The sequence below is a fragment of the Mustelus asterias genome, chromosome 19, assembly GCF_964213995.1.
Source record: "Mustelus asterias chromosome 19, sMusAst1.hap1.1, whole genome shotgun sequence".
In the NCBI taxonomy this organism is placed as follows: Eukaryota; Metazoa; Chordata; class Chondrichthyes; order Carcharhiniformes; family Triakidae; genus Mustelus; species Mustelus asterias.
The window spans coordinates 9,286,881-9,296,739 of NC_135819.1; the positions used below are offsets into that span (position 1 = coordinate 9,286,881).

General features: G+C 49.7%; 1 protein-coding gene across 1 annotated transcript in view; it reads left to right on the forward strand.

Annotated features, from left to right (window-relative positions):
- Positions 1-1,610: 1,610 nt before the first annotated feature.
- Positions 1,611-9,859, forward strand: part of stx10 (syntaxin 10) — a 21,249-nt gene continuing 13,000 nt past the window's right edge. Inside the window, exons 1-3 of the mRNA XM_078234783.1 lie at positions 1,611-1,714; positions 5,042-5,211; positions 8,508-8,578. Of these exons, the coding sequence (XP_078090909.1) occupies positions 1,680-1,714; positions 5,042-5,211; positions 8,508-8,578 (276 nt within the window). The 5' untranslated portion in view covers positions 1,611-1,679. The remainder of the gene's footprint in view (positions 1,715-5,041; positions 5,212-8,507; positions 8,579-9,859) is intronic.

A 9,859-nucleotide genomic window follows, 5' to 3' on the forward strand; every position in this document is an offset into this window, starting at 1 on the left:
TATCAGGTCACCTCTCATCCTTCGTCTCTCCAAGGAGAAAAGACCGAGCTCCCTCAGCCTATCCTCATAAGGCATGCCAACCAATCCAGGCAACATCCTTGTAAATCTTCTCTGCACCCTTTCAATCATTTCCACATCCCTCCTGTAATGAGGCGACCAGAACTGAGCACAGTACTCCAAGTGGGGTCTGACGAGGGTCTTATAAAGCTGCATCATTATCCCCGGACTCCTAAACTCAATCCCTCATGTCACCCTGGATTACTAGTCCTGTGATACTAGGGTGGCACAGTGGCACAGTAGTTAGCACTGCTGCCTCACAGCTTCAGGAACCCGGGTTCGATTCCTGGCTTGGGTCACTGTCTGTGTGGAATTTGAACATTCTCCCTCTGTCTGCGCGGGTTTCCTCCGGGTGCTCCAGTTTCCTCCCACAGTCTGAAAGATGTGCAGGTTAGATGCATTGCCCGTGCTAAATTCTCCCTCAGTGTACCCGAACAGGCGCCGGAGTGTGGCGACTAGGGGATTTTCACAGTAACTTCACTGTGGTGTTAATGTAAGCCTTACTTGTGACACTAATAAATAAACTTTAAAACTAATCAATTAGTTCTTATTGCCACTGTGGGGGGAAACCCACGCAGACACGGGGAGAAGGTGCAAACTCTACACAGATAGTGACCCGAGACCAGGAATCGAACCCAGATCCCTGGCGCTGTGAGGCAGCAGTGCTAACCACTGTGTCACCGTGTGACTTTAAACTATTTGAAAGAGAGCATTTGCAGGTCTGAAAATGTGTGGGTTAGGTGGATTGGCCGTGCTAAATTGTCCCTTTGAGTCAGGTGGACTAGCTAGGGTCAATATATGGGGTTATGGGGAAAGGGTGGGATTGTGGTCAGTGCAGACTCGATGGGCTGAATGGCCTCCTTCTGCACTGTAGGGATTCTATGGAACCGGGAACTTTCTCCCCCACAGATGCTGCCAGACTTGCTGAGATTTTGCAGCATTTTCTGTTTCGGCTGCCGCACTGTTACAATCTGTTTCTGTGGTGTTAGTTGATTTTTGTGAATTGATTTTGGACACAGCGGGAAAGAACTCCCCTGCTCTTCTATGGTTCGAAGTCTCACAACACCAGGTTAAAGTCCAACAGGTTTATTTGGTAGCAAAAGCCACACAAGCTTTCGGAGCGCTCCGAAAGGTGGACTTTTGCTACCAAATAAACCAGTTGGACTTTAACCTGGTGTTGTTAAAACTCTTGCTGTGTTCACCCCAGTCCAACGCCGGCATCTCCACATCATGACTTCTATGGTTCACCAGGATGTGGAGATGCCAGTGTTGGACTGGGGTGGGCACAGTAAGAAGTCTCACAACACCAGCTTAAAGCCCAACAGGTTTATTTTGGCAGCAGGAGCTTTTAGAGTGTTGCTCCTTCCTGAGTGAAGAGTTGTCTTCGGAAAAAACCATTAGCTGGTGTGTCATTGAGGCAGATGAGGGAGTGGATTTGGAGACAAGAAAGTGTTGAGGTCCTCCAACACCAGTAGCTGGAGCTCTTCATTCTGCTTTAGAGAGTTTGCAGTCGCTGATCTTGTCTGATGTTGAAATGGTCTATCATGTGATGGGGAAGTGTTTCCCGGATGGTATTGAGGCTGGCAGTGGGAGCTGACACTGTGCATTGTTGAGGGAAAAAGATGTCACTGGAGGATCCATTTTTTGTTGTCAAAGGGTGAGTTATGGATCAGTGCAGCAACAGTTGACTTTTTTTTACTGGGAGGCTGTGCTTGGCAGCTCAGGGCTGGACTGCTTGCTTTCCCCCTGTGCACTGGGCTGCTTGCAGCCACCTAGCTCTGCAGCTGAGTTCATGTAATGATTCAGAAACTTCCAAAGCTCCCCAACTCTCTCTCCAGTCCGTTCCCACTGCTGTGCAAATCCGGCCATCGGGGGTGAGCAGGGGTGGGGTGCTTGTGGAGATTTGAGCAGAATCCACAGGACAGAGACAAGTCACAACAAGTGAGGCTGCAGGAGTTTGGAAAGTTCTATTTTGCATTTGGATGATGTCATTCTAAAAGAAGAAGCTCAGTTTTCTATATATTCCCTTTCACAATCTCCAAAAAACTTTGTGATTTGATTTATTGTTGGCAATGCTAAATTAACCCTTAGTGTTCCAAGATGGGCAGGTTTATTGTGTATTAGTATAGAGTGAACATGTGTACATATACATGTATTAGTATATAGTGAACATGTACACATAACATGTATTGGTATACAGTGAACATGTACACATAACATGTATTAGTATACAGTGAACATGTACACATAACATGTATTGGTATACAGTGAACATGTACACATAACATGTATTGGTATACAGTGAACATGTACACAACATGTATTGGTATACAGTGAACATGTACACAACATGTATTGGTATACAGTGAACATGTACACAACATGTATTGGTATACAGTGAACATGTACACATACATGTATTGGTATACAGTGAACATGTACACATAACATGTATTAGTATACAGTGAACATGTACACATAACATGTTTTGGTATACAGTGAACATGTACACATACATGTATTGGTATACAGTGAACACATACACATACATGTATTGGTATACAGTGAACATGTGCACATAACATGTATTAGTATACAGTGAACATGTACACAACATGTTTTGGTATACAGTGAACATGTACACAACATGTTTTGGTATACAGTGAACATGTACACATACATGTGTTGGTATACAGTGAACATGTACACATAACATGTTTTGGTATACAGTGAACATGTACACATACATGTATTGGTATACAGTGAACATGTACACAACATGTATTGGTATACAGTGAACATGTGCACATAACATGTATTAGTATACAGTGAACATGTACACAACATGTTTTGGTATACAGTGAACATGTACACAACATGTTTTGGTATACAGTGAACATGTACACATACATGTGTTGGTATACAGTGAACATGTACACATAACATGTATTAGTATACAGTGAACATGTACACATAACATGTTTTGGTATACAGTGAACATGTACACATACATGTATTGGTATACAGTGAACACATACACATACATGTATTGGTATACAGTGAACATGTACACAACATGTATTGGTATACAGTGAACATGTACACAACATGTATTGGTATACAGTGAACATATACACATATACATGTATTCGTATACAGTGAAAAGTATTGTTTCTTGCATGCTATACAGACAAAGCATACTGTTCATAGAGAAGGAAAGGAGAGAGTGCAGAATGTAGTGTTACAGTCATAGCTAGGGTGGGAGAAAGATCATCTTAGTGCGAGGTAGGTCCATTCAAAAGTCTGACGGCAACAGGGAAGAAGCTGTTCTTGAGTCGGTTGGTACGTGACCTCAGACTTTTGTATCTTTTTCCTGATGGAAGAAAGTGGAAGAGAGAATGTCCGGGGTGCGTGGGGTCCTTAATTATGCTGGCTGCTTTTCTGAGGCAGCGGGAAGTGTAGATAGAGTCAATGGATGGGAGGCTGGTTTGCGTGATGGACTGGGCTACATTCACAACCCTTTGTAGTTTCTTTCCAGTCAACAGAATACTTTATGCTGTGCAGTCATTGAATATTACAGAACAGAAGGAGGTCATTCAGCACATTGAATCTGTACTGACTCTGATGTGGAGATGCTGGCATTGGACTGGGGTAAGCACAGTAAGTAGTCTCACAACACCAGGTTAAAGTCCAACAGGTTTATTTGGTAGCACAAGCTTTTGGAGCACCGCTCCTTCCTCGCCTGATGAAGGGGCAGCGCTCCGAAAGCTTGTGCTACCAAATAAACCTGTTGGACTTTAACCTGGTGTTGTGAGACTTCTTACTGTGCTGACTCTCTGACCCGGTATCTTATCAAGTCCCTCTTTCCTGTCCTATCCCTGTAACTGTTTACCCTGGCCAATCCACCTAACCTGCACATCTTTGGACTGCAGGAAGAAACCGGAGCACCCGGAGGAAACCCAGAACAATCCCGTTTGTCCCACTCTCCCTTACCCCTACAATTAGTTCAAGTGTTTATCCAGTTCCTGTTTGAATCTGTATCGCATCAGATCATGCATTCCAGATTGGAGCTCCCCTGTGGGTAATAAATGCTGCCGAGCCAGCAACACCCACATCCTGTGGATAAATATTCAGAAATAGATTGATCTCATAGTGCCTCCAATCAGCCATTGAAATCAGTTTCTGTTTATTTACCCTATCCAAACCCTTCCCTGATTTGCAAACATCGCTATCAAATCTCCTCCTAGCCTTTGTGTTAACAGTTGGGATGTAATTCTAACAATCTCTTTATCCATCTGTGGAATGTGATGGATTTGATTCTATTTTGAGGGGGTTTTCTCTTTGTCTCTCACTTGGGTAAAACTCCTGAGATCCCACCTGTCCCCCCCCTGTGCGTCAGCGGTGGTTACGGTGTGTAGCAATGGGTTGGACTGGGGTGATGTTAGACACTGCTATCGAGTCTGCGAAAGGCGCTGTAGAAATGTGAGGTTTATCTTTTTGTTAATTCATTCGTGGGACATGGGCGTCGCTGGCCGGGCCAGCATTTATCGCCCATCCCTAGTTGTCCGAGGGCAGTTGAGAGTCAACCCCATTGCTGTGGCTCTGGAGTCATGTGTAGGCCAGACCGGATAAGGACGGCAGATTTCCTTCCCTAAAGGGACATCAGTGACTCAGATGGGTTTTTCCGACAATGGTCATCAGTAGATTCTTAATTCCAGATATTTTTTTAATTGAATTCAAATTCCACCATCTGCCATGGCGGGATTTGAACCCGGGACCCCGGAACATTAGCTGAGTTTCTAGATCAATAGGATGATACCACCAGGCCGTCGCTTCCCATGTATTGCCAGTTTGCTGCTTATCGGCAAAGCATTGAGGATGGTGTGACCCTCACAGTGCCCCCCCCCCCCCCCCCCCCCCCCCCCCTCCGGCTCGCTTCCCCTCCCTCGTTAACATGCTGTGAGGTGTCTTCCTTTGCTTACAGGGAGGTGCAGAAGGCAGTGAACACGGCCTGGGGCCTGTACCAGCGATGGTGTGAGCTACTGCAGGACACACACAGCATCAGCAAGGAGGAACATGACTGGACGACAAATGAACTCCGCAACAGCCTGAGGAGCATCGAGTGGGACCTGGAGGATCTGGATGAGACGATTGATATCCTTCAGTGGCCGATGTGCGCCCTTCCCTCTCACTCGCTCACGGGTTTTCATGCATTCGCAAAAAGATCTGTTATTAATTTGCCCTCCTTCCCCAGCTGGTACCAAACCTTGATGTGGAGATGCCGGCGTTGGACTGGGGTGGGCACAGTAAGAAGTCTCACAACACCAGGTTAAAGTCCAACAGGTTTATTTGGTAGCACGAGCTTTCGGAGCGCTGCTCCTTCCTCAGGTGAGTGCAGGATTTGATTCATAAACAGGACATATATAGGCACAGACTCAATTACAAGATAATGGTTGGAATGCGAGTCTTTACAGGTAATCAAGTCTTCACAGGTACAGACAAAGCGAGTGGAGAGAGGGTTAAGCACAGGTTAAAGAGATGTGTATTGTCTCCAGACAGGACAGTTAGTGAGATTTTTGCAAGCCCAGGCAAGTCGTGGGGGTTACAGATAGTGTGACATGAACCCAAGATCCCGGTTGAGGCCGTCCTCGTGTGTGCGGAACTTGGCTATCAGTCTCTGCTCAGCAACTCTGCGCTGTCGTGTGTCGTGAAGGCCGCCTTGGAGAACACTTACCCGAAGATCAGAGGCTGAATGCCCATTACTGCTGAAGTGCTCCCCCACAGGAAGAGAACACCCCTGCCTGGTGATTGTCGAGCGGTGTTCATTCATCCATTGTCGTAGTGTCTGCATGGTCTCCCCGATGTACCATGCCTCGGGACATCCTTTCCTGCAGCGTATCAGGTAGACAATGTTCAGGAGAACAGTGACCACGACACCACACAACCCAGCCACAGCAACCTCTGCAAGATCATCAACACGGATGCCATCATCTCACGTGAGAACACCTTCCACCAGGTACACGGTACATACTCTTGCGACTTGGCCAATGTTCCTGATACGCTGCAGGAAAGGATGTCCCGAGGCATGGTACATTGGGGAGACCATGCAGACGCTACGACAGCGGATGAATGAACACCGCTCGACAATCACCAGGCAGGAGTGTTCTCTTCCAGTCGGGGAACACTTCAGCAGTCACGGGCATTCAGCCTCTGATCTTCGGGTAAGCGTTCTCCAAGGCGGCCTTCACGACACACAACAGCGCAGAGTCGCTGAGCAGAAACTGATAGCCAAGTTCCGCACACAGGAGGACGGCCTCAACCGGGATCTTGGGTTCATGTCACATTATCTGTAACCCCCACAACTTGCCCCCTGGACTTGCAAAATCTCACTAACTGTCCTGGCTGGAGATAATACACATCTCTTTAACCTGTGCTTAACCCTCTCTCCACTCACATTGTCTGTACCTTTAAAGACTTGATTACCTATTAAGACTCGCATTCCAACCATTATCTTGTAATTGAGGTTGTGTCTATATTTGCCCTGTTTGTGAAACAAATCCTGTATTCACCTGAAGAAGGAGCCGCGCTCCGAAAGCTCGTGCTACGCCCGTGCTGGGCGGCACAGTAGCACAGTGGCTAGCACTGCTGCTTCACAGCTCCAGGGACCTGGGTTCGATTCCCGGCTCGGGTCACTGTCTGTGTGGAGTTTGCACATTCTCCCCGTGTCTGCGTGGGTTTCCTCCGGGTGCTCCGGTTTCCTCCCACAGTCCAAAGATGTGCGGGTTAGGTTGATTGGCCATGCTAAAATTGCCCCTTAGTGTCCTGAGATGCGTAGGTTAAAGGGATTAGCGGGTAAATGTGTAGGGATATGGGGGTAGGGCCTGGGTGGGATTGTGGTCGGTGCAGACTCGATGGGCCAGATGGCCTCTTTCTGCACTGTAGGGATTCTATGAAATAAACCTGTTGGACTTTAACCCTGGTGTTGTGAGACTTCTTACGGTACCAAACCAAACTGGGGTACGGTGGCACAGTGGCTCGCACTGCTGCCTCTTAGTGCCATGGACCTGGGTTTGATTCCCGGCTTGGGTCACTGTCTGTGCGGAGTCTGCAGGTTCTCCCCGTGTCTGCGTGGGTTTCCTCCTGGTGCTCCGGTTTCCTCCCACAGTCCGGAAGACGTGCTGGTTAAGGTGCATTGGCCGTGCTAAATTCTCCCTCAGTGTACCCGAACAGGTGCCAGAGTGTGGCGACTAGGGGATTTTCACAGTAATTTCGCTGCAGTGTTAATGTAAGCCTCCTTGTGGCACGAATCAATAAACTTTAAACTTGTGTGTCAGCCTCTTCACAGCTGAGCCCTGTGTTTGTTGCTTCCTGCTGGGACAAAGATCTGCAGCAGGGGCTGGGTGATTGCTGTGTCCCCTGTGAATGTTGCGTGAGAGTTTCCAGACCTTCCCTGTGTTGACTTGGTTCCTAGAATCAGAGAAACATACGGCACAGGAGGCCATTCAGCCCATCACCCCTGTCCTGGCTTTTTGGAAGCGCCACCTCGGTAAGTCCCACATCCCTTTTTTTGGTGAATTTGCCATCCTCCAGTGCCGGTTCCCCCAAATAAATCCGTTTTAAAATTACTGATTGAATTGGTTTCCAGTACGAGTGTTCCGGACCCTGACAACTCTCTGACTAGAAAGAATTTCCCCTCACCCATCTCTAGCCAGTGATTTAAAAACTTGCGATAACTAACTCTCCAAGACCACTCTGTGTGACCTCAGAGACCACTGTGGAGTTTTTTTATGTTGAAGCATGCTTAAAAAAAACTGCAACATTTCCAAACTTTGTTTGATTGTAACTTCTCTGGATTCGGATATTCCTGTAAATAATGTGTCATCAAAGCTCATACTGCGTCTGTGAAGGAATTGTCACAGTCATAGAATCCTATAGTGCAGAAAGAGGCCATTCAGCCCATCGAGCCTGCACCGACAACAATCCCACCCAGGTCCTATCCCTGTAACCCCACCCTACAAATCCCCCTGACACTAAGGCAATTTAGCATGGCCAATCCCTCTGACCCTCACATCTTTGGACACTAAGGGACAATTTAGCATGACCAATCCCTCTGACCCTCACATCTTTGGACACTAAGGGACAATTTAGCATGGCCAATCCCTCTGACCCTCACATCTTTGGACACTAAGGGACAATTTAGCAAGGCCAATCCACCTAACCTGCATTTCTTTCGGACAGTGGGAGGAAACCGGAGCACTCGGAGGAAACCCACGCAGACACGGGGAGATCGTGCAGACTCCACACAGACAGTGACCCAAGCCGGGAATCGAACCCGGGTCCCTGGCGCTGTGAGGCAGCAGTGCTAACCACTGCGCCGTCATGTCTGTTTCTGTTATCTATAACTGCAAACTATAGTCTCTCTGTTTCTTTGTCCCTTAACTACTGCGAACGCATCGTGGAATCGAACCCTCGGAAGTTCAAGATCGAGATGTCTGAACTGCAAGAGAGGATTATTCCTCCCTCCCTCCTTCCCTCCCCCCCCCCCCCCTCCCCCTCCCCCCCTTTCTCCCCCCCTCCCCCCTCTCCCCCCTTTCTCCCCCCCCTTTCCCCCCCTCCCCTTTTCCCCCCCCCCTTTCTCCCCCCCCCTTTCTCCCCCCCCCTTTCTCCCCCCCCCTTTCTCCCCCCCCCTTTCTCCCCCCCCCTTTCTCCCCCCCCCTTTCTCCCCCCCCCCTTTCTCCCCCCCCCCTTTCTCCCCCCCCCTTCTCCCCCCCCCTTTCTCCCCCCCCCCTTTCTCCCCCCCCCTTTCTCCCCCCCCCCTTTCTCCCCCCCCCTTTCTCCCCCCCCCCTTTCTCCCCCCCCCTTTCTCCCCCCCCCTTTCTCCCCCCCCCCCTTTCTCCCCCCCCCCTTTCTCCCCCCCCCCTTTCTCCCCCCCCCCTTTCTCCCCCCCCCCTTTCTCCCCCCCCCTTTCTCCCCCCCCCCTTTCTCCCCCCCCCTTTCTCCCCCCCCCCTTTCTCCCCCCCCCTTTCTCCCCCCCCCCCCTTCTCCCCCCCCCCTTCTCCCCCCCCCTTTCTCCCCCCCCCTTTCTCCCCCCCCCTTTCTCCCCCCCCCTTTCTCCCCCCCCCCTTTCTCCCCCCCCCTTTCTCCCCCCCCCCTTTCTCCCCCCCCCCTTTCTCCCCCCCCCTTTCTCCCCCCCCTTTCTCCCCCCCCCTTTCTCCCCCCCCCTTTCTCCCCCCCCCTTTCTCCCCCCCCCCTTTCTCCCCCCCCCTTTCTCCCCCCCCTTTCCCCCCCCCCCCCTTCCCCCTTCCCTTGCCAGTTTAAATAATTTATCCCTGAGTCCTTGGGGAATTAATGTTGAATCCGCTCTGAATGCCTTTTCCGATGATGAGTTTACAGCTTTGTCTATGAGAGAGGTTTTTGATTGGGGGGGTGAGGGGTGGGTAGTTAGTGGTCCTGGTGTGTGGGATCCTCTCCTGATGGATTTTGTGCCTTATTTCCATAGAATAGAATCCCTACAGTGCCGAATGAGGCCATTCGACCCATCGAGCCTGCACTGACCACAATCCCACCCAGGCCCTATCCCCGTAACTCAACATATTTCCCTCGCTAGGCTCCCTGACACTCGGGGGCAATTCAGCATGACCAATCCGCCTAACCCACACATCTTTGGATTGTACGAAACCGGAGCACCCGGAGGAAACCCACACAGACATGGGGAGAACGTGCAGACTCCGCACAGACAGGTGACCCAAGCCGGGAATCAAACTCGGGGTCCCTGGCGCTGTGAGGCAGCAGTGTTAACCAC